Source organism: Puma concolor, chromosome D4 (genome assembly GCF_028749965.1).
Source record: "Puma concolor isolate L17-30 chromosome D4, mPumCon1.1.hap2, whole genome shotgun sequence".
Lineage (NCBI taxonomy): Eukaryota > Metazoa > Chordata > Mammalia > Carnivora > Felidae > Puma > Puma concolor.
This window is the reverse complement of record NC_141679.1, coordinates 67,358,258-67,384,021: the sequence shown is the minus strand read 5'-3', so window position 1 is coordinate 67,384,021 and position 25,764 is coordinate 67,358,258. Positions and strand designations below refer to the sequence as shown.

At 41.8% G+C, this 25,764-nt stretch overlaps 1 protein-coding gene across 3 annotated transcripts in view; it reads right to left on the bottom strand.

Moving 5' to 3' along the window:
- The window catches only part of SLC44A1 (solute carrier family 44 member 1), a 202,905-nt gene extending 186,863 nt beyond the window's left edge, over positions 1-16,042 (bottom strand). For 2 of the 3 annotated variants that reach the window (XM_086683631.1, XM_086683630.1), the window contains exon 1: positions 15,723-16,038. In XM_086683631.1, the coding sequence (XP_086539757.1) occupies positions 15,723-15,758 (36 nt within the window). In that variant the 5' untranslated portion in view covers positions 15,759-16,038. Of the gene's footprint in view, positions 1-15,722 lie in introns of all 3 variants that reach the window. The other variant, XM_086683629.1, reaches the window with a different exon arrangement.
- Between the last annotated feature and the right edge of the window lie 9,722 nt (positions 16,043-25,764).

The window sequence follows — 25,764 nt, the reverse complement described above, 5'->3', positions numbered from 1 at the left end:
TGGGCTCTGTGCTAATAGCTCAGAGCCTGAAGTCTGCTTCGGATTCTGTGTCTCCCTCTCTGACCCTCCCCTGCTCACGCTGTCTCCCCCTCTCTCTCTCAAAAAATAAACAAACATTAAAAAAAATTTTTTAAACAAAGAAAGAAAGAAAGAAAAGAGAGATGCACATATACTCCACCACTGTGGAAGCCCCTACACCCCTCTGTAGACTGCATACTTCAAGAAGAAAAGTCTCATTCTTGGTTAAAGCCGTACTTAGTAGCCTGAGCAGCACCCTTGCCAGTCAACATTAAACTAAACCAAGAATGTGACTGGCATGGAATTTCCTCTTTATTTTACCAACATTCTTGATGCTTTTACTTTTTTCTTTTCAGTGCTTTCCCACTGCCCCCGGAGTTTCCTTGTTCCTGTGCCACAGTCACGGGCAGCGGTCATTTTTACTGTGCTAATTTCCAGCCTTCCAGTCACACTTTGAACAAAATATATAGGATGTGTAGCTCTACCCACTCTGTTCCCAGACAAGAATTGCGAAGATGGGCTAGAAGAGCTTCCATCATGCATTCTGCAATGTGAACCAGTAAAAACAAAAAAGGGAGACGGGGGAGGGAGTGGAAGGGGGGAGGCAGAAGGGAAGAGAAGCCTCCATTTCTCATAAATCTATCAACCAGTGCTGATTACCTAGCATACTTAGGTGTGTACCAGCCGGGAGGTCTCTAGTTTATGATGTGCTCTTTTTTTTCCCCCTGACTAGCTAATATTAATGTCCTCACCAAGACTTCATTATAATGAAGAAATACATGCTAACAAGGTTAGGTTCACAATCACTAGAATTAACTCATAACAAACATTTCAGGGGCACCTGGGTGGCTCAGTTAGTTAAGCATCTGACTTCAGTTCAGCTCATGATCTCGCTACTCATGGGTTTGAGCCCCCACATGGGGCTCTGTACTGACAGCTCAGAGCCTAGAGCCTGTTTCCGATTCTGCCTCCCCCCCTCCCCAAAATAAATAAATAAACATTAAAAACAAAACAAAAAAATTCAACTAATGGCGTATTGTAATTTTTAGGTTCATTCCCATTTCCCTCCACCATAGGTTATATTTAATAGTAATTTTGACAGGTATCATTAGCATCCTACACTAAAATGTTAGTCTCTGAATACCCCATCCCCCCATCACATATATTCAATAAGCACTTATTGAGGATCTATTATTTGCTTAGCCCCCATAACATCATCTCCACTTTCAATTATTTCTCCAACAAGACAGCATTCAATCACCATGTCCCATCTCTGGATGGCCATTTAGAGTGTTAAGTTAAAATGGTAACTGTCCCTCAGGTCTCAGCAGCAGACCCAGGGGAGAGGAGAAGAAAACCCTCAAGCACAAATGGCTGGTTCCCTCTCTGTTGGCCCAGCTGGCCTCACAGTAGTCCAGATTCCCAAGTTACAAACTTAAAGGGTCCTTTCTTGAACTACTAACCCTTCCCTAACTTCTTGGGAGATCTCAAATACAAATCTGAGAAACAATTCACATGAAGGCTTTTATATTATCACAATATACTTGAGTGACTTGAAATTTATTTACATTGTTCTGCTAATATTTAAAAACAAGTTTTTTTGTTTTTTTGTTTTTGTTTTATTTGAGAGAGAGAGATAGAGAGCAAGCGGGGGAGGGGAAGAGAGAGAGCACCAGCCATGGAACATAGCACGAGCCATGGAACATAGAGCCCAGTAAGTAGCAGATCAGGGGAAGTGTTCTTCCTGCCTCTGAGCTCCCTGCTCTGTTTGCTCCTTACTACCTCAAGAGAAACATGCCTTTCTACTTACTCTTGGCTCACATTCTCAGACTAAACTATAAACCTTTAAAAATTATCACCACAGGGGCTTCTGGGTGGCTCAGTCAGTTGAGCGTCCAACTTTGGCTCAAGTCACGATCAAAGGTTCGTGGGTTCAAGCGCCGCATTGGCTCTGTGCTGACAGGTTGCTCAGAGCCTGGAGCCTGCTTCCGGTTCTGTGTCTCCTTCTCACCTCTGTCCCTCCCCTGTTCATGCTCTGTCTCTTGAAAATAAATAAATGTTAAAAAAAAAATAATTAAAAAACTCACCACAAAATAGAATTGCATGCACTTTTAAAATGAAAATATTAAAGTATTATTTGCAAACTTTCATAACTGAAATCTATTTCAACCACCAGTGTCTACCCCAAAATTTTTTTCTTGATGTACAAGTATGGTTAGTTTCAAAATATATTTAATATGCTAGACCTAGAAACTTGGTATCTTCAGAATTTTCATTCAGTGCTTGATGTTTTTGGACTTGTCATGAAAATACAAAATCACATGCAAAATAGACTTGAAAAAACATCAGAGCCTAGCAAGCAAGGAATAAAACTCTTCAATATGCTGAGTTGTTAAGTACAATTTCGTTTAAAAAAAAATCCAACTGTTGCCCTGGTGGTGAAAATCTCTACCTTTGTAATTTGATCCTAATGTGCATACTAATCACTTGTGCTACAAAGTCAACTTCAACATGGCCATTTTCTTCACCCTTTCCTTTCTTAGTGCTCTCCAGAGCCTTGTTGGTACTCAGTATTAAATAATACCTGCATCAATTACATTAACCCTTTTGGAGGCCATGGATCTCCAAAGACGGACTAAATAAACATATATTCTTTATTTAAAACTACATTCTCAAGAATCTGAGTGATGGGGCTGGTGGGGGGGGGGGGGGGCGTCTGGGTGACTCAGTCAGTTAAGTGTCCAACCCTTGACTTCGGCTCAGGTCATGAGCTCATGTTCGTGAGTTTGAACCCCACATTGGGCTCTGCCTTAACAGTGCAAATTTTGCTTGGGATTCTTTCTCTCTCTCTCACTCTCGCTTTCTCTCTGCCCCTCCCCTGCTCACACTCTCTCTCAAAATAAATAAATAAACTTAAAAAAAAAAAAAAGAATCTGAGTTCTGGGGAAAAGGACACCATTATAGTCACATTTAGTAAACTTACTGCCATGATAGTCCTTTCAGACTTACGATTTTAGAAGAAACTGTATAAGGGCCCAAGAGGAAATGCACAGCAGTTAAGGGTCCCTAGAGCCTGAGATTTATAACCACCACTTAACACAGACCACAGACTCTGCTCCAAACTGTCACCCCGGACCTCTAGTTTGGGGTGCATTGATTTAAAACCAACACCGTCCCCTACACACACACACACACACACACTTTATTTTTTTTTCAATATATGAAATTTATTGTTAAATTGGTTTCCATACAACACCCAGTGCTCATCCCAAAAGGTGCCCTCCTCAATACCCATCACCCACCCTCCCCACCCTCCCACCCCCCATCAACCCTCAGTTTGTTCTCAGTTTTTAGGAGTCTCTTATGCTTTGGCTCTCTCTCCCACTCTAACCTCTTTTTTTTTTTCTTTTTTTTTTTTCCTTCCCCTCCCCCATGGGTTTCTGTTAAGTTTCTCAGGATCCACATAAGAGTGAAACCATATGGTATCTGTCTTTCTCTGTATGGCTTGTTTCACTTAGCATCACACTCTCCAGTTCCATCCACGTTGCTACAAAGGGCCATATTTCATTCTTTCTCATTGCCACGTAGTACTCCATTGACACACACACAACTTTAAAGCGAGGGTAAACAGTACACGCAAACTCTGACTCTAGGTGACAGAAAAGTGGTGTCTGAGGTACATTTAAATAGTATTCTAATGTAGTAGTCTTCAGTCCAGCAGAGGAAAAGGAAAGTAGTGCAGTAGGAAATGTACATGCTTTGAACTCCTATAGGCTTTACTCTTGGGGGAACTTGGGCAAACTGCCTATGCTTTCGTGGCTTCAGCTTTCTAATCTGTAAAATGGGGCTAACACTAGTACCCCTCTGAGAGTTGTGAGAATAAAATGAAATTTATTATGAGAGCAGATAGGGAATAAGCAGTCATTACTCATTCCCTAGTTGTCTGCCGTCCTTTTTCATGCCTTTTCCTTCCTCTCAGAGATCACCCATCCCAAAAGCATCTCTATGTATGCACATGACTTAAAGCATTATCTGAAATCCAGTTCTGGGTCTTCCATTGCCTATGGGAAATTGCTAGCTACATGGAGGTATCAAAACTCAGTTCAGACAAAATTAAATTCATCTTTCCTTCCCCCACATACTACTCTCCATCTCTACTTAGGATGCCTATCAATTATAATACCCTTCTTCCATTACATGGCATTCTAAACTGGTTTTATGAGGGCATACCCAGATAAGTCAGGAAAGTCTATCCTATTTCAATTCTATAGTATCTCTTCTGCTTCCCATTTGAGAAACACTGGTCCAAGTTAGTGAACAGCTTCCTGGGTGCCATCTGTTTCCCTTTCTCCCAATTCAAGCACAGGCAAGACTGTCAGATTAATCTTCCTTAAGTCTAAAAACCCTCCATGGCTGCCTATCTCCTTCGCCTTCAAATATTAATGCCTTCCCTACATGTAACATCTCTTCTGTCTACTCTACCCAGGTCTCTTTTCCATGTGGACATGGGACATGCAGTAAGTTACAGGCTTCCTTGTCTTTCTGTTCAAGGTGTTCCTTTCATTGGAATGCCCCCCCACCATTCTACTAAAATCTATCTACTCTCCCACTCTTTCTAAATCCCATTGTTCGGGGTACCTGGGTGGCTCAGTCATTTAAGTGTCCGACTTTGGCTCAGGTCATGATCTTGTGATTTGTGAGTTCGAGCTCCACATCGGGCTCTGCGCTGACAGCTCGGAGCCTGAAGCCTGCTTTGGATTCTGTGCCTCCCTCTCTGCCCTTTCCCTGCTTGTGCTGTTTCTCTGTCTCAAAAATAAGCAAACATTAATTAATTAATTAATTAATTAATTAATTAAAAAAATCCCATCCTTCAAGGCTAGATCCAGGGTCATTTCAGGAAGCCCTCTCAACCAACTAGTCCATTCTTTCTTGATTTCCTCATTCCCTAAATTCCTAAGCACCCAATTTAGCCTCTCGTTATTATTGCTGTTTATTTCACCTTCCTGACACAATTTAAAATTTCTGAAAGTCAGGGTCACTTTTCCAAAACCCAAAGAGGATTCTTTTTAGGGGAGGCTTAATGGATACAAGGACATCTGCCAGATTTAGTTTCCATTAATATCATAATGTCTGAGATATTTTCACAGATTGTGCAATTTGCTATAAGCCTATGAGATAGGTTTTATTATTGTTCCCATTCTACATCTAGGAAAAGTGAGGCACCAAATGTTAAAGAATGTGGCCCAAATAACCCAGCTGGTGACAGAGCTGAGATTCAAACCCATGTCGTCTGGCTATGCAGTCCACACTCCACAATCAGTATAAGATGGTGTTCAATTCTATGGATTCTAACAGCCCTGTAGAGTAACACAACAGAAAGGATGTCTTACAAGGAAGGTAGAAGGCCACTTACACATTAAGGACGGGATCATTAAGGGCGGGATGGAAAATGAGACACATACAATAGTCTAAGTACAACTGAATTTTATGCTAAAAAAGAAATTTTACACCAAAACTATTTTGCTTAAAATTAAACTCTTTTGCTATTATAAATAATGCTAAATGGAAAGATTCTTGCATATAGCATTTACTGTACGTTTAGATTGCTAAATAAGGGATGTCAACTGCTTTTTATGGCTTTTAATGTATGTCATCAAACAATGTCCCAAGAGAGTCATTCCAATTTATTCAGCGAATCAATAAAGTACACTTGAGTCAAAACCACATGAGCAATTAATATTCTGTTAACTTTTACCAAAGTTGCAGGTGTAAGAGTGTCTCTGTGCTTTCAGTTAATTTGATTATCAGCAAAGTTGAACACATTTACATATTAGTTTACTATTTCCTCTTCTGTAAATGAGCTATTTGTTGCATTTTTTATGAGCTCTTTATATCATAGATATTCTAAAGAATGATGTGAATCTTCAGTTTTATTATTGTTTATACAAAAAAAAAAAGAAAGAAATTAAACAGGAGGGGGAAAAAGAAAGAAAAAAAGATACTCTCTTTTTTTCCTTCTCTATCCTAGCATATCCCACTCAGTATTATGACTCCTTAAGTGCATCAGGGAGGGGTGAGAAGAATAGGAAGGAAAAAGAAAATTTTGGGGAAGATACAGGAGTACCAAATAGAGATTAATACACACAGAAGTGAGAGGTTAGAAGAGGCAGAAAAGAAATTGAGAGCTACAGGGAAGAGGTTAAACTAACCCACAAGATTCTTTTGGGGATCACTAACTGTGAGAATATTAATTAGCTACTTAACCATGATCCCAACCTTAAATGGTCTTCTTTATCCTGAAGCTCAGAACAGGAAACAGGCAGTAGGGTGGGGGAAAGAGCTAGACGAGGACTTCCGTAGTGGCTGGAGCAGTATTACTGGGAGAACAGGAAGATAATTGTGTGACTTTCAGCTCTGAACTGTGAAAAGTCTTATAATGGAGCTATAAGCAAAATGTTAGGAAACACTGCAGAGGTGTGACTTTATAGGCAGAAGAAAAATAGCAAAACTATGTAACAGGTACTATTGGTGGACTGTGGAGTCACCATCCCCACCCTCCGCACCGCTGCTGGCGTTCTAATTTTGTTCTGGTGTTGCCCCGCCCTCCACTGGACTCAGGGAAATCCTGGTTAGTCTAAGCCAATTACAGGGTTCTTTGCCTCTCCCTTACTAGAAATTGTCTAGGGATGAGTATGCGGCCCTCTGTAACTTCTACTAAAGGAAAACCCCAGGAAGTTGTCAGCTCAGCAAAAGAAGGCAGAAAGAGCCACATGCATCTTGGAATCCTGAGGGCAAATAGGTGAGAAGTGGTCATCTTTAAAATTATTAAAAAAAAAAAAAAAAAAAAAAGCAAAGAAAAAACTCAGGTCCTTGGTGACATCATCAAGCCACTAAAGTAACCAACCCAGAAGCCACTGTACCTCTCACCTTATGTGAGATTAATCCTTTAATGTTTTAGCTATTTAGAGTTAAGGTTTCTTTATTTCTTACAGCTGAATCACTTTAAGAAGTTCATAATGAAAAATCTTACAGGATCATTATCATCACATGCTACAGAAAAAAAGCAAACTTTTATACCTTCACTGCTACTTCAACATCTAGAAACAACCATCTATTTTCAATTTTTATTTTTGTTTGCTATTTTATTTTACATTATACAAATGTATCCAGAAATCAAACACTTACTGTTTAACAATTTTCAGTATATATGGCAACCTTAAATATTAGACTAAAAATGGCTCTTTTTAATAAGATTTTTATTTTATTTTTTCTGAGAGATAGAAAGAGAGCATGAACAGAGGAGCGGCAGAGAGAGAAAGATCCAAGCAGGCTCCATGTTGTCAGTGCAGAGCCCAATGTGGGGCTCGACTCATGAACCATGAGATCATGGCCTGATCTCATGGCAACCAAGAGAGGGACACTTAAACCTACTGAGCCACCCAGGCACCCCAGACTAAAAATGGCTTTTAAGAATTTCCTTACTAAATAAGTGTCTAAATAGTTGGTTGTAGGATGTTGTAGAGAACAGCTAAAAAGAGTAATATTATTTTCACACAAAAAATAAATTCCAGTGGTTTATCAATTGTTTTTTGAGTAAATCCTATTACACAACTGATATGAAATCAAAAAGAGTCTATCAAAGGAAAAAAAAAAAAACTAAGGGGTGCCTGGGTGGCTCAGTTGGTTGAGCGTCCGACTTCAGCTCAGGTCATGATCTCACAGTTCCATGACTTCGAGCCCCGCATCGGGCTTTGTGCTGACAGCTCACAGCCTGGAGCGTGCTTCAGAGTCTGTGTCTCCCTCTCTCTCTGCCCCTCCCCCGTTCATGCTCTGTCTCTCTCTGTCCCAAAAATAAATAGATGTTGAAAAAAATAAATAAACATTAAAAAATAAAAATAAATAAGACCCCCCCCACCACTAAGTATATTAAAAGATACTGAAAAATGCAAATTACCTTCAAAAATCACCTTTTGAAAAGAGTACCAAGTTTGATACAATGCATAAATTCAAAATTGGAGTATAATGCTATGCTATATTCCAAATACATGAGAAAACAAAAAGTACTAAAAGGGAAAAAATATTACCGTGCCAGAAACTTCAACCATTTCCAGAGTGAATTCCCACAGTAGAAATAACAATGCCTCTCTAATGACTGAAGTTTTCACCAGTCCAAACACTTTTTCTTTATAACACTACACATAAAGTCCCATCCATTTGTGCCTGCTATAAAAACGTCAGCACTGTAAATCCAACTGGTCCATTATTTGAGTGGACCAGTCTTTTCCCATCCACCTTGACCTAGGAATTTGCACCACACCTCTGTAAGTCTGCTTGCTTCACACCTGAGATATACACCTGCAACAAACAATCTGCTTAAGAATGTTGCTGAAGATGCTGAGAACCTTCTTTGAAAGTATTTAACCCGTTAAAAAAGTTTTTTGTATTGAATTTTAAAACATCAGAATTACTAAGGTAGGAGTTCATCCACATCCATCCATGGAAGGAAAGAGAACGTTTGTTAATTTGTTCAAACATTCCCTGAGCACCTATCATGTACCAGGGACCAGCCTAGCATAGAGAATAACAGCAATGAACAAAACAGACATGGTCCTGTTCTTTGTCAGCTCAGTCTAGACCAGGGGTCAGCAAACATTTTCTGTAAAAGGCCACAGGGTAAATATTTACACTTGTGGGCCAGAAAGTCTCTGTCACAACTAACTACTCAAGCTTGCCATAGCATGAAGGCAGCCACAGACAATATATAAACGAATAAACGGGATCAGGTCCAAAAAAACTTTGGGACAGGGGCGCCTGAGTGGCCAAGTTGGTTAAGTTTCTGACTCTTGGTTTTGGCTCAGATCATGATCTCGTGGCTTTGTGGGTTCAAGTCCCACATTGGGCTCTAATGTTGGCAGCAGAGCCTACCTGGGATTCTCTCTCTCCCTGCACCCACCCCCACCCCCACCCCCACCCACTCATGCTATGCTGTCTCTGTATCTCTCAAAATAAGTAAATAAACTTAAAAAAAAAAAAACAGCTTTGTGGACAATTAAAAGTCAAATTTCATACAACTTTTACCAAATAAATTTATCATGGATTGACCTTTTTTATTAAATATATATTATACATATTTGCATATATATGCATAAATACATACACACACACTATTTTGAGCATTCTTAGCTTGCAAGCCATATAAAAACAGGTCGTTTGCCCAATTTGGTCCATGGGCTATAGTTTTGCCAATGGACCAGACAATATCAACTGTATAATTATTTATTGCTTTAAGCACTCAAAGGGAAAATACATAAGGCTATGAGAATTTAATAAGGAGACATGGCATGGTTTGAAGCATCAAGGGAGGATTTTCCAAAGAACTGAACTGACTTTAAGGCTGGAAATTTAAAGGATGAGTAGCAGCCCGCCAAAGGCCAGGGAGAAAACGGTCTTCCAGACAAGTGAATAGCAGGTGGAAAAAGTCCTAAAAGGAGAAGGAATACAATCTACTGAAGAATCTGTGAGATTGGACCACAAAGAATAAGGAGAAACATGGCAGGAGAGCACAACGACACAGGGGAGACGGAGACCAGCCCACAAAGACTTTGTTGGCTAAGGTCAGAGATTCTGGCCTTTGTCCTAAAACCAACTGGAAACCATTAAAGGGTTTCAAGTAGCACAGGGACACAATCAGCTTTGGATTTTTTAAAGATCACTAAGACTGAAATATGGAGAAAAATTTGAAGGGAGCATGAATAATACATGGAGATCCAGGAGAGAGTTTCTGGCCAGAGATGACGGAGGCTTAGACTGTGGTGGTGGCGGTAGAATTTAGAAGGTAAAATAAGCAAAATGTGGTCACAAGATACGAAAGAATGACAGGTGGGCTCCTGCACGTCTCAGGTTTCCAGTTTCCACACCAGGATACTGGTACCATTCAGTGAACCAGAGATACTGAAAAAGACATGTGTATGTGTGCAGATTTTGAGTTCAGTTTCTGACATGCTGAGTTTGAGTTGCTTATAAGATATTCTAGTGGAAATGCTAAGTAGTCCGTTGGATATTAGGATCAGAGGCCAGGACAGAGTTTCTTCCAATTGAGTAATTCAGTTTGGGAATTGTCAGCATACAGATTGTAACTGAAACCATAAGAGGAGATGCAATTACCTAAAGAAAGGGTATGTTCGCAGTGGTTTTCAACCTTGGCAGCACAGGAGAATTATCAGAGGAACTTTTAAAATTTTTGGTGCCCAGGCAGTGACCTTGAACCAATGAAATCAGAATCTCGGGGAGTAGGACCCAGGCATCACTGTTTTTTAAAGTTCTCTAAGCGTTTCCAATGTACAGCTAAGGTTGCAAAGATAGGACTTAAAACATTAAGAATTAACTATACTACAGAAAGATCAAGAGATTAAGAGACTAGTTTCTAGTCCCAACTACCTGATAATGGATTTCTCTGACCTCAGAGTACTTCATAGCTCTAAATTATAGTTTAGCTCAACAGGAAAGTGAGATAATAGCACTGGTTTATCTCTACTATCCCCCAAAGTCCCAAAAATCGGGGCCAAAGTTACAAAATGGAAATATTTCTTTCTTCTTGGAAGGTAGGAGAGGAAGGGTAGAGGGATATATAGAAAAATAGCTATTAACCAATCACCAGTAGAATATACAATGTGTTGTTATAAATATCCTCCCAAGCCAATAACACTTCTAAATGATAGGATTAACACATCAAATAGTATTTGATAGTATTTGTCAAGTCTGAGAACATTCTAGCTAGACTAGTTTTGCTATATTATATGATGTTGTTCCACAGACAGGAACAGCAGGAAGTTCAAAATGGTGGCATGAATTCAACTTGGAAATTCCTTAATTCAAAATTTTACTGAGTGGATCTTTTCTAAAGATAGAGTGAGCTGCAATTTAAGATTTAGGAAGTGTGCATGTGAAAACTGAGAAACACAGGATTGCAATCCAGAAGACCAGGGTTAAAGTTTGGATCTGTTGCTCAGGAGCTCTGACTTCAACCAAGGTTTCCTAAACTCCAAGTCTCAATTTCCTTAGCTGTAAAATGAAAGTACAGTCAACTTCAGAGTTACCATAGAAATTAAAACTTGAAAATGGCTGTGGAAAATAGCTATACAAAAAGCATTACCATTTTTACAGTATTTTCCGATTTTGACATTCTTTGGTTTACATATTTTGAGGAGTGGATCTCCTATACTAACAGCATAGTTAGTAAAGAAGAAGAAAAAGAAGAAGAAGAAAGAAGAAAAAACTGTCCTCATGCCATGACTTTTTTTTCTTTTGAGAGCAAGAGAGAGAGCATGAGCAGGGGAGGGGCAGAAAGAGAAGGAGGGAGAGAGAATTCCAAGCAGGCTCCACACTGTCAGCATAGAGCCTGATGCGGGGCTCCAATTCACCAACAGTGAGATCATGACCTGAGCCAAAACCAAGAATTGGCCGCTTAACCGACTGAGCCACCCAGATGCCCCCCCCGCCATGACTTTTTTTTTTTTTTTTTTTTATCCCGGTCAGACCAAGTCTGCTTTGCTGGACATATTTTAATGGAACAATTTAGTTTCTGTTGGGAAATCCCACTACACTCTTCAAATGCCCTTTTTACCATCTGACTTTAAATTCCACAAAGCAGACAGAAACTACAGGGTTATTAAAATCTGTTAAGGAACAGTTAACATACTCAAAAGTTAACCAGTGTTAGTGAAGCACTTGACTGTTTTTCATCACTCCCCAGACAAGATGTAAGAGCTAGAGAAAGACAGTTAAATTTATAGCTCTCTATTTGAGGACCATGGAACATGACAGTAGACAAGTACAATTCCTCCTCAAGTCAGACAAGGGGTGGTTTGTTCAACCAGAAAGATTCTCCTCCATCCTTCTCACAATTTCTAAGGTTAGAACCAAAGGACACAGCACTTCAGAGCACTTGCAAAATCTCCTGGCCTCCGAAGCACTGCTGTGAGAAATAATGATCTAGCCATTAACGACAAAGACTTACAGCAATTTGCTAAGTAATCTTTGGAAAGCCTGCTTCATTCAAACTGGTTTGTCAATGGGAAAGAACATTTCATAAATCTGAAGATTTACAAGTGAACTTTGAAGTTTAACATTACAAGAATAGAAATTATGTCAGGTTATAACAGAACAAACGAATTATGGAGAGTTGGGAATAAATTTTAAGAGTCTTAGGGAAGATTAGTGCGTGTAAAAAGAAACTCAAGACTATCTCACTTTTATGTTCCCTTCAAAGAGATTTTTAGGCAAAGGCTATCAGGGGTTGGCTTGTTTTGAGCAGTTTCTAATATCTGCAAATAACTTGTAGTGGTCACTAATAAAAATCGTAATTAAGAGTTCTATAAGTCCTTGACTCCGTACATATTCTTAAGATTCTTAGATGTACGTACCTAATACAGCACAAATTATTTTGCCAATAATTTGTTCCTTCAGCAATGAAATGTAAGTTAGTATAGAATGTGACACTGCTTTGATCTAAATCCTAAAACAGGATAATTGTTTCGATGGCAAATAATGATATCCAGACACTGACAAGAAAATGGAAATAACACCAGGACAGATTACAAGAGATGAAACAGTTGGGAAGACCATAAACTCTTTTATGAGAGTCTACAACATAGCAAGGGACTATGAGGAAAAATAAATTACATTTCAAAAGCGAATCCCTACTACAAAAAGGAAACGCATTATATTTACATTGATAAAACCTGCCAGGGCTTTAAAATTGCTGACGATACCACTGAGAAAAGCTAAGCTGAACCGCAGAGTACCCCGAAGCACGTTGTTTTGATGTGCTATGCAGGTTATCATTAGAGTTTGCAGACAAGCTTTTTAAAGATGTTACAGCCACTGCTCCAACTAAAATATAGGCACTGAGCAGAGCACCAGGAGAAAAGGAAAAGCCTGCTCAATTTTGCAAACTGATGGTACCATTGATAGAGTAGGAAGGAATGTAGGAAAGGCAGGTCAATTTTAACTTAAACAGTTTAAATTTGAGCTTCAAAGAGGATGGCTTGGTGGAATCAGTCAACCAGCCCAAGGAAGTCAAACAGTACATGGGTCAGGGCTGGACTCATATTCAATGTTACTTGCCAGCCAGATGTTCAAATGTGTGTAGATACATTCTGTTTATTGACTACTGCTAAGCAACTATTCTGTACAAGGTATGGTGAGGCACTGCAATGGATACAAAGATGGAGAAAACAAAACAAAAGCAGTTCCTATGCTCAAGAAGCTTACAATCCAGTAGAAAGGATGAAAGAAACACATTCTGCCTAAAAATACAATCAATCGAGGCCTCTAACACAGGTTCAAAGTGATGTGAAGTTGCATCCCTGTTTTGTTTCAACACAACATAGACAGACATGATACTATTCTAAAACCGAGGATACTCCTGAAAGGGGCGTTAAAATGCCAGCAGATTGGTAACATTTCACAAATGAAGAACAATGCCAAAATATCAAATTAAAAAAAAAAAAAATGACAAGCTCTTTGGCACAAAACCTGCTCCTCAATGCTCCACTGAACACTACAAGTCCCTAAAGCTGAACTTAAAGGCATGTGACAGCTGCCAATTGGTTATAGGAATCTACAGGAAAAAAAAAAAAATGCACCCCTCAGGGTGCATGACATACATCTTGTCTGTAGAACATGGCATGAAGGAAGCAGTGGCTGCAAGAGGAGGAAACAGCAAAGAAAATGCATGTGACAGACAGCACTCCGAAAAGTAAGATGTGGAGCTAGCCAAATTCAAGACCTGTGATTAAAGCAGAGTTTTGGTCCAGCATCCATCCCTCCCAATTTTAACTGCTCAAGCCATCCATAAACTATCAATAATTTCCTGTCTTAAAGGCATTTCACCACCAAAAGAAGATGTAAAGTAACCCAGTGCTTAAAAGAAAACAGTATGAAAACACCTTTTTTGGCGAAAATAATATGTAAGTAAATGTTAAATGAATAGCACTCAACTAGATTCCCCCCTCCCCCAAAACTCCCTAACCAGTTGAAAGGTATTGTGTAATCCCACATCTTTAACTGTTAATATGAAAACCCTGGTTTATCGACCGCTCCTTCCTAACATCACTACATGTAGTTTTATTTGTTATTCCAAATGAATGGGAAGGTTTAACTAACTAAACCAATCAGCCTGACCACGATCCTGGGCGGGTGGTGAGGGTGGAAAAAACACGGGTAAGCAAACACTCCAAAAAAGAACTGGACAAATAGGTTGGATACTTGATAAAACATAAATGTCCTCCATTCATCTGCAATTCTAGTCATTTTCTAACAGATCTCAGATTTTCAGAACAAGTATGCAGGTTATTTAAAACTGAGTTATATATAGTCATTTAGCAGCAGCAAAACACTTCTGGCATTACCACAGATGCTAGATCTCTGGAGGAATTTTTTTTTTCCAAACTAGCATTTTTCTTCACCAAAAACCAACCAGCCTTTATTTCTAAAAACAAGAGCCCTTGTCTCCCCCAAAACAAACAAATCAAAGACCACAGTTAAATTCTACGCTAATGAAACTGTGAGATTACATCCCATGCATTGTCAGAGCCTATTTTTCATACACCACCACCAGACAGTTTGATGCAGTATTCCTGATTGCTTTTTATCGTATTTGTAAATACACTCACTAATCCACTAAATTAGGTAATTTACAAACAGGTCCTCTCAGTTATTAGTGGCCAGCAGTCAAGTTCTATTACATTTGATCCTTATACAGTTGTCTAAACATTTCCATCCAGGTTAAGGGCTCGGATCGGCAAAGGGAGAGGGAGGTTAGCGAAATTTGGATGGGGGCAGGGTAGACGCTGGGAGAAATCTCTGCATCTCAGCCCTCAGCGACAACATTCAGCCAGTGCCCACAGAAAAACTAAATTCGGCACCTCTTCCTCCTGTTACACTGGCAACAAAGAGGGAGTTTCCGTAACGCTCCCGTCACCCACCAGGTGCCCAATCTCCTTCCCAGCCTAGTCTCAGCGCTCCCGCAGGGGCCTCGGTGTGCGGAGAGGCCGCGGTGCCCGGGGTCAAGGCACAAAGGGGGGATGGGGTGCAAGGCGAGCGGGTTGGATCTGGGACGTGGGCCGCGTAAGGGCTCCCGGACTCGCTTAAAACAGTTGAACCTGGTGTCGGGGGCGGCGGGCAAGAGAAAGGGACAGAATACCTAATGGAGCAGAAACTGGAAAGGAGTGAAGAAGGGTGAAGAGCCCGTGCTGGAGGTACTCCGCCACGGAGCACAGAAAACAGCCGGTGGATGGGCAAAGGGGAGACTCCAAGGAGATGGGAAGAGAGGCGCAAGGCCCAGAAGACGAGGGAACCGGGTGCCACCTGGGGCAGAGAGGAGGCGCCTGTGTTGCTTCTACCTGCAGGCGGGCGGGACAGGCCGCTCAGGTGTGACTGGGAAGAGGAGGCCAAGTCGGAGACGCGCCAGGGAGAGAGCTGGGGGGCTTACTAGGGGCCGCGCAGAGGTGGCTGCGAGACGACAGCCGCGGAGCCAGCGCGGGGGCACCTGCGGGACAGGCGCAAGGGAGAGGCGGGGGCGGGGGTCTCCGGAGTGCAGGGTGGGCTGAGGGAGGCTCTCGGGCGGCGGGATGCAGCAGGCACCAGCTGCGTGGCGCGGGGGAGGCATCCGGGCGGGCGGCCGGGAGGAGGGAGCCCCTCACCTGCGCGGCGGAGGAGGCGGAGCTGCAGCAGCCCATGGCGGGGCCGGAGGAGCCCGGAGGCGGCGCCGGGCGCGCAGCTACGCCCCGGAGCCCCTCGGCATGCGAGCCGGCGGGCGCCCGTGGAGGGCGCGGCCTGGCCCCGCACGGCTCGGCGGCGGCGGCGGCTCGGGTGGCGGCGGGTACTCAGGAGGCGGCGCGGCTCGGGGCGGGCGCCGGCCACATCCCACGGCGGCGGCGGCGGCGGCGGCTGCGCGGCTCCTGCTCCGCTCCTGCTGCTGCAGCTGCTCCCCAGTGGAAAGGGGCGGGCGGCGGCGGCGGCGCCTCCCCCTGTCCCCCGCCTCCCGCCTCCCGCGCCCAGTCCCTCTCCCGCTCCCTCTCCCGGGCCGCCGCCTCCTCAGCGCCGCGCGCGTCTCCCATCAGACTCCCCGCCCCCAGTGCAGCGCCGAGCCGGCAGCCGGGCGGCGGCGGCCAAAAGGAGGCCGGGCCCTTCGGCCCGAGTCGGAGCCTGCGCAGTGCCGAGCCTATTTAGCGGTGGCACCGAGGCACAGCGCTGCCTCGGAACGAGAGGTCGCTCGGGGTTGAGGCTCGCAGGGGCTGAGGCAGGCTCGTCGCTGAAATGGGGCCGGATTGCTTCCGGACGTGGGAGGCACGGGCGAGGCATGAGGAGTTGCTCGCTGTCCCCACTGGACGCGCCACCCGAAGACCGTAAAGGCATCTCACTGCCCCCACGGTTGCTTTTTAGCCAGAGGAAAGTGTACACAATAAACCTTCCCAGGAGAAGGAGTGAGTGATAGAAAACGGGAGAAACAAGCATCTGTTGCTACTGGCCCCATTTTGCTGATGAAACTGAACCTTGAAGGAAACAGCCTAATGAAATGCACCCCGAGTCGAAATTTTTATGAAGAGCCCAAAAATAGGAAAAAGGCAACAAGTTCGCCAGGTCTCTCAGTACATAGCCATATTGGATCTGAACTAAACTTTCTCACACAGGATAGTCCACAAAAAACAATAAACGCGTATTAAGTCATTCATATTAAAAATATTTACTGGGGCGCCTGGGTGGCGCAGTCGGTTAAGCTTCCGACTTCAGCCAGGTCACGATCTCGCGGTCCGTGAATTCGAGCCCCGCGTCGGGCTCTGCGCTGATGGCTCGGAGCCTGGAGCCTGTTTCCGATTCTGTGTCTCCCTCTCTCTCTGCCCCTCCCCCGTTCATGCTCTGTCTCTCTCTGTCCCAAAAATAAATAAAAACGTTGAAAAAAAAATTTTTTTTAAAAAAATATTTACTGAGGACATAATAAGTTCCAGTCACTTACAGACACTGGGAATAAAGATAGTTTCTGCTCTCTTACAAGTCCCTGTGGCTAAATTAATACACTGTAGGGTAGCACCAAGTTAGAGTAGGCGTGGTCACTACCTTTAAGAAATTTACAACCCTGAGAGTCCTTGGGAAATAGTGTCAGATGAGAACGAACAGTTAAAAGCTGGTGGTAATAAGGGTACCTGGCAGGCTCAGTCAGTAGAACATGCAACTCTTGATCTTGGGGTCTTTTGAGTTCAAGTCCCAGGTTGTGTGTAGAGTTCACTCAAAAAAAAAAAAAAAAAAAAAAGGTGAAAAGAGGCAAGTGAAAATGTGGCAGGAATAAAACGTAAAGATCAGGTTTAATATTAAGAAAACCAAGTACCAGATGCCTTTTACATGTTTCATTTCATCCTCACAGACAGAACCAGAAAATAAAAAAAAAAAGTTGATTTGCAAAGATGTACAGGAATGAGACTCTAGAAGGCCTGGCACGAATGAGAGACAGCAAATTTGAGAGATTACTCGAAATCTAAGGGGAAAGAAACAGCACAGAAGTAAGCTGACCTTATGTGCATTGAAAGCAACGGAAAGTCAAAATAGGAACCTGGACACAGCTAAAGAAAAGGCCAGAGAAGAATTTCTGGTTGGTGTATTCCAATACTATTTCCTAGGTCTGTGACCGTGGATGAATCACCTTTCTAAACCTCTCTAATCTTCTGTGAAATGTTGATGATAAGATGACCAGGAAGTGTTGTTATCTAGATTAGATAAGAAACAGCTAGAAAGTGGAGCCACACTCAACAAGTACTGCTTGAGATCATCAAACGCTTCCTTGACATTCTCCCTTTGTTCTCTACCAATTTGATCAGAGGGTGCACATTACTACCAGGCTGGTGAATCCTAAGTGTGTTACCAGTAACCATCAGGCCATTATATAGAAGTAGAAAAAATAAAACTTTAAAGGCACTAGTCCCAATTCTGATTATAAACTTCGCAATTAGATTGTAAACTCCCTGAGAACAAGGGAAAGGATTTTCTCTTTTGTATTTCCCTCAGCTCTCTCAAATGTTTGTTGAATTATTCAATGCAGCCAGGAATAAAAAACCTTCCCTTGAGATTTTCCCTCAAAGCCTCAGAGTACATCTTGTTTTTAACTGAGGGAGGAGGCTGAAAGTAAAATTACAGTCTTAAACAAGAAGCCATCTGTCTTCCTTCTTTATAATCAAGGAAAGGGGAGTTGTTTCTCTTAGCAGAGTCAATATGGGAGCATTTCTCTCAGATTATAAAAATCTTTTTGGCTAGTGTAGTTATTCCATGTAGTAGCTAGTGCTTATTTTGTAATTAGAGCTGCGGAACAGATAAATACGTAACAGACCATGGCAGTGCTTCAGAAAAAAATGTATTTCACTTTCTTGGAGGTCTCTTTCCTAGATATGGATGATGGGTGAATATAATTGAAAGGGAGTACATTCCATTGTGCTTGACTGATATGAACTCGTTTTCCCTTTAAGGGTTAATGGAACTAGGAGTTCTAGGGTTCTGCAAGGTGCTTTGTAAACATACTAATTATGTATGTATGCACCATATATGCATATGAATGTGATGTTTTGAAATTATACCTCGTCGTTAGCATAAGAGAAACTAACGGCTCCTGAATTGATATTCTGTACCTTCTAAGGAGAATCTCTTTCCCATCGCCTTCACCCCTAAAGAAGCCCCATAAAAGGAATGATTTAGAGGGGGGCAAATTGCTGTTCCTTTTCACTTTCTCATAAACAAGCACGTTCAGCATTCAATGAAATTAAGCTACAGAAAATTCAGAAATCGCGAAAGGTCTTTTTTTTTCTTGCCAGTGATCAAGGTACTGATCTCACCGCCATGAGGTGTCATCAAGGCAAGCCACTTGGGAAGGAGTTAGTTTGTTTTTCTTTTGGGAAGAGCAGAGTTGTTGTTGTTGTTGTTTTTTTTTTCAACTTATGTAAGAACAGCATCTGCACTAACCAGGATAAAATTATAAGGTCTATCAATCTTGGTGCTGCAGGGTAAAAGCTGATCACTAGCTGAGCCAGCCAGAAATGCTTCCCAGTGGTCTAGTATTGCATAATTGGCCGTGTGAATTCCAGGGTTTCCAGTTTCAGATGGAGGGCTTGGTGCTGGTCACTCACAGAAGGAGAACACTGAACTAATGGTCTTTCCAAAGATTTTGATAATGCCTGACTCATTGTTCACATGATTACAGGTTTGGGGGTAACAAATATAAATGCATCGATATATGTGTATGCCTATAAACTGCTCAGAATCGTCCTCTAATTTAAAAAAGGGGCGGGGCGCATTTGGTGCTTTTGGCTGTGTTATTTACATTTTAGCACCTACTGTGTTCACAGCCATATCCCACAAGAGCACATTTGCTTCAGCGGAGCCCCAGCCTCCAGATCTGCCTCACAACCTCCTCCTGAAAGCATGGGCATATCACCCCTGGGAAATACTCCAGAAGCAAAAACTAATTGTAACCAAGGGCTGTAACTGTTCATTCATTACCAGAAAGGCAAGAGCAAGTCTCTATTTGGGAAGATGGAAACGTATCTCAACCTCCCAGTTAAGCCTTGAAGTTAGAAATCCCTGAAAAGAGCTTCCCTGAACTCAGGCGTGTGACAGAAAAAGACAACGTTGTTCCCAGCAAGACTCTGACAATTATAAATCCTTAGTCCTGCAACTTTTTTCTACCCATACTTGTAAGTTAATGTCTCTCCAGTGTTAATAACTCTGTCTTTTATTTACGGTTTCAATTGGATTTGCGTTGCGATATCAGACACTTTATAAGTTCTCTAAAAACACTTGCTGTGAACTGGCATTTGGAGGGAGGGGTAGCATTTCCCCTATCACTTTTCTGGATGACATTTAAAAAAATCTGTAGTTATTCATTTATTCAATAATTTTTTAATTGAGTCCTTCTTATGAGCTTAGTGTGTTTGATTAAATATCATTATGCAAACATCAGTCCTTGGGGATTTGAGCTGTTGCCAACATACAACTAGTGTTGGCTTTTATTTTGAGGTGGTGGGTGAGGAAGGAGGGAAAGGGAGACAGGATTATGAGTATTCATGTGAGAAGGAAAGGGGCAACTTGTAAAGGAGGGAAAGCCATTTATTTAACAACATAGTTCTTGAGCCACTATAATGAGCCAGACACCTAGCTAGATGCCAGGGATTCAAAGATAAATGAGGTACATTTCTTGCCCTTAAGTCGTTTACATTTTAGTGAGGTGGAAAAGACATTTAAAGCAAGAATTAGAGTATAGATTAAATGTAACGAGAGGAATGAGTCCACATGCTATATAAGCTCAGAGAAGCCCACAGAAATGGATTTATTTTGTTCATTAAAAATGCTGCATTATGTTTTTTGCCCCTGTTAACCCTTATTCTTATCTCCACTGGACAAGTTCCCACCGTGTACCAAAAGCCTAGAAAAGAGCTTGGTATCCAGGAATATGTCACAAATATTTCTTCAATGAATAACTGAATTTTGTCAGTGGGCTCCTAGAAATTTACATTTGCAAATGTCTAGAATGTCTCAAAAAGAAATATCTGAAATAGTATGTGATTTTTTTTTTTGTTTGGCTTTTTTTTTCTGTGAAACATCTGGAATAAAATATATTTATTTGTATCATACTGAAAGTATAGATGGCTTTTCTTTGAAGATATTCTAGCCTAACACCTTGGCAAAACACAGATAGGATTAACTACATAAACCTTTTTAAACTCTTAGATGCAAAATTTAACATAAATAGGATCACCTGGTTGACTCAGTCCTTAAGCATCTGACTCTTGATTTGCACTCAGGTCATGATCTCACGGTTTGTGGGGTCCAGTCCCGCATCCCTCTCCGCTGTCAGGGGAGCCTGCTTGGGATTCTCTCCATCTCTCTCTGCCCCTCCCTGGCTCCCAGGCTCTCTCTCTCTCTCAAAATAAATAAATAAATTTTGTTAAAAAATTACCGTAAATGAACCCAACTGACAAACAGATAAATGATCCTTGCAAAGGGATATATAAAAGGTTTACTGCGATGGCACGAATGTCAGTGTCCCCCGAAATTCATGTGTGGGAATCCTAACCCCCAAAGATGATAGTTTTAGAAGGTGGGCCTTTGGGAGGTACTTGGGTGGTGAGAATAGAGCCCTCATGAATGGGATTAGTGATTTATAAAGATTCCAGAGAGACCCCCAGTCCCTTCCCCCATGTGAGGACACAGCAAGAAGTTGGCAGTGTGCAACCCAGAAGAGGGCCTTCACCAGAACTCCAGGTAGTACCCTGATCTTGGACGTGCAATTTCTAGAACTGTGAGGAATTAATTTCTGTTGTCTATAAGACACCCAGTCTATGGAATTTTGTTATAGCAGCCTGAACAGACTACCATATTTACTATTGATAACACCTGAAAGTCTCCTATTGAAAAAAGTAAAAAAATAAAACAAAACAAGAAAACCAAAAGCACCCAGTAGAGAAAGAGGCAAAGGACATAGCAGACAAAATCCACAGCGAAAGAAATACAAGGACTCATAAAATGTGAAATGCTGCTCAACTTCACTAATAATAAAACTGTAACTTAAAAAATTAGGAGCTATCATTCTTCACCTAACAAACTGGCAAAGATTTAAAAGCTTGATAATATTCAGTGTCAGAGAAAGTCATAGTGTTCTCATATACTATTGATGGGGATATAGTTACCTCTTTCTGGAGTGGAATTTAAGAATTCATATATTGAAAAGATGCATTCCTTTTAGCTCAGCCATTTATTGTCCAGGAACATATCCAACAATAATACAGTCTTGTTTACAATAAGGAGAAATTGGAAAGACCTAAATTTCTATAAATAGAATGTTAGTTAAATAATTGGTTAAATAATAGGAAGTACTTTACAGCTATTAAAAAGTATGAGATAGATCAGTATTCGCTGACATGGGAAGATAACTACAAAAGGTTTACAAAACAGCATTATGGTGGAATCCTGTTTATGCAAATAGTGTGTGTGTGTGTGTGTGTGTGTGTGTGTGTGTGTGTGTGTTTGTAGAAAAGGCTATAAAAAAGACATATCACTGTTAGAGCAGTTACCTTAGGAGAGGAAATGGGGGTAAACTGGGATGAGGTAGAGTAAGACAGGAGGGAGACACTTTCTGAGTTATAGACTTCTGCATCGTGGTTTTGAGAAAGCAGGTCCTGTTTTTTAAACTATGCTAAAATATTTTTATAAAATGGCTGTGGGGGCAAGTGGTCCTCCCAGATGACCTTTTAATCATGGAGAAATTATGCAAACTGTCCAGAGTACAGAGAAAGAACAGATCACTATTGAAAGCCATGATTAAGAAAGGGTTCTTGGGGCAAATGGCGTTCAGCTGGTCCTTGAACAACAGGTAGATTTTCAGTAAGTGAAGATAGGAAAGAAAAAGAGATTTCTTGACATAAAATAACTGAAGCAAAAGTCAGGTTTAGGAATGAATAAGATCTGGAGGAAGGGGGGGCTTTACAGTTAAGCTTCTGATTCTTGGTTTCAGCTCAAGTCACGATCTCAGGGTTCATAAGTTTGAGCCCTGCTCTCGCTCTCTGCCCTTCCCCCACTCTTGTTTGCTCTCTCAAAATAAATAAATAAATAAACTTAAAAAAAAAAGATCTGTTGGGTGTTCCAGTTATATTGCTGCATCACAAAACAGACTTAACACAACAATTACTTATTACCACCTCTGACAGTTCTGGACCTTCTCACTTGGGGGCTCTCATGTGGTTGCAATCATGCAATGGATGGGGCAGGGGTCATCTCAAAGTTTCCTCATTCACCTGCCTGGTAGCTAATGCTGGCTGTTGCCTGTGAGCCAGAATACTTACATGGAACCTTGCTGTGTGACCTGGGCTTCCTCACAGCATGGTGGCTGGGTTCCAAGCGTGAGCATCCCAAGAGGACCAGGCTAACACTGTGTTACGTTACCTTTTGTGACCTAGCCTCAGAAAGCATGGAGCATGGTTGTTGCTATAGTCACAGGCCCATTCAGACCAGGGAAGGAATGATGGATGCCACCACCACTCAACCCCCAACTGAAGAAATATCAATGTGACATTGAGCATGTGGGATGGGAGATCTTGCTATGAACTCTCCAGTTTGCCATAGTTCCTAGCACTCTCTAAAGTCTCTCCTGGCAGGAGCCAGCTTCTCCCACCTGCACTACCCCCTGGCATCCATTAACTTTGGAGTTTGCACCTCTTACAGACAAGAGGATCTGAGGATTTGGAACAAAGAGGTAATAGAGCTTTTTTGCTTTAAAAAAGATCACTGTGGTGGTACCTTGTGGGGAGGTCTAGAGGAAGGAGAGATTACATAATAAAAACAGTAGGTGCTAAAGCTGTTGCCCCTAGTCATCAACTGCTCTGCTCCAATTCAGCAAAATGATGCCTAAGTATGATTGATGGGAGTCCTCCATATTCTTACCAAAGCATTCAGTCTTCAGGATGCTCTCAATGGGCCTCAATTCTTGTAGAACCAGATGCTCCTATGCCTGGCAGGAAATTACTAGGCCATGGGAAGTAATTGAACTTTTTGAGATACCAAGGTACCATTTCAGGGATACTAAGTGATATTTCTCCAACTGAGCAAAGGACATAGACTGCCCGGGAAGCAAGCCATCTCTTGACCAGCTTCATCCCTTCCCAACTGTTCCAATAGCTGGCCTCCTAGTGTGGTGCTACAGAACAAAATGAAGGAAAAGGGGTGGGCAGAGACTGCAAGGTTTGGCTGGACTGGCCCTTTGAAGCTTAGCTACAGTCATCCCCAGCTTCCCTCAAGTCCTATTAAGAGATTTGTGTTAGGCAATGAAAATTGTAGCATTAGCCTGGTTTTTAATGTCCCCCCCCCAACTATTATTATTTTATTGGACAAACTGTCAAAATCCACCTGTTCTTTTTCTCAGAGCTCCTTTCTTCCTTCCTCATTGGCACTAGACAGAGTCATTTTCCCTAATACTATGTAATTTAGAAGAGGCTGTGTCAATTGCATAAAATATTTCTAATCTCCATAATTAAGATGCTGCTGGTCTGACAGCTTTGCTCTCTTACTCCCCCTCAGCTAGTTGCAGGGATATAGAAAGACATTTGAAAAGAGTACTAAAGCAAAAATGACATGCTGTTCCCCTCCCGAAGGGCCTTCTCATGACTATCTCCAGCTTCCCTAGACTCCTTCCTAGAGAGCTTCATTTATGGCTTCTTCAAAAGTAGGAAAGAGAGACTATGCCAAGTTTCTTCAGGCCATTTTCTCTCTATTCCCAGAACATGTATACCCTGTCCCCAGATTGCCCCTTCTTGTGACTTGTCCTTGAGGTCAGCGTTTGACGTGGAATAGTCACCAGTTACGTTAGGTCAAACGACTGAATGATGGAATTTCAAGGTCAAAGAGAAATTTTTTTTTAATGTTTATATTTTGAGGGAGAGAGAGAGCACGTGCAAGCTAGGGAGGGGGCAGAGAGCGAGGGAGACAGGGGATCCAAAGCAGGCTCTGTGCTGTCAACTCTCAATCCACGTGGGGCTTGAACCCACAAACCATGAGCTCATGACCTGAACCAAAGTTGGACACTCAACCGACAGAGCCACCCAGGTGCCCCTCAAAGAGAAATTTAGAAAAGTAGCAGAACATTGCAATTGGTGGCAAGGAATCTTTGAACATCATACAGTTTATTTTCCTTTACTTTTGGAAAAAGCAGACAATGATTCACCCAGATTGCCGTTCCTTCAGCTCTTTCCTCCTGCCTCTTCCTAGTTTGGATGGAAACTTCCTAATACATTCAGGTATGGCTTTTAAAAAGTCTCATTTCATCCTCACAATTATTCAGTTAAGTAAAAATTATTATGACTATTTTAGAGATTAGGAAAATGAGGTGGAAAAAAAAGTGGTCTGGATAGACTGGATTATGTTGCTACAACAAATTTACCCTCAAATCTAATAGTTTAGTAGAGCAAAGGTTTTTCTTCTCCCTCACAGTATTTATGACACAGCATTTGGTCCAGCTGGGGAGTGGATGGTAGTGTTTGCTCCATGCAATTATTCAGGTACCCAGGCTTGGACGTATTTTAGCTGCACCCTGTACAACTTGAGGTCTTTCAACCTGTAAAGAAAAAAAATAATTAATTACCCATGGGCTTTGCACTGTCTTAGCCCAGAAATGATGCCCGTTCTTTTGGTTGTATTTCATTAGTTAGTACTGGTCACATGTCCTTACAGAAGAGTAGGGGGAGGAAATGTAGGAGAAATGGGTTATTTGGTAAGCATTGCTCACTCACTGTCACTGCCCTGTGAGGTTATAACTTGTCCGTGGGATTAGCATCTAGATCCAGGCTGTCTGACTCCACACCCCATGTTCTGAATCATTGCATTTTCATTTCAAAACTTCATAATGCTATTTTAGGGATAGAGGTGGCCTTGACACTGGAGGCAGCTGTAGCAGAGTAGAAAGATCTCTGGACTTGAGACGGGTGGGTTTGTATGCCCATTTTGCCACTTACTAGTTGGGATGCCATGGGCAAGTCCCTAAGCCTCTCTGCTAACAGCAATTTTCCTGTCTATAAAATAGGGATCAATAAAGCTCTTTTCATTAGGTCACCGTGAAGATGAAAGTGTGAGAACCTTCTGACATGTCACATTTCATCACTAGATGTTTAAATCTGAATTCTTATCATTGCTTTGTCCCGCCCCTCCTTCTGTCACACA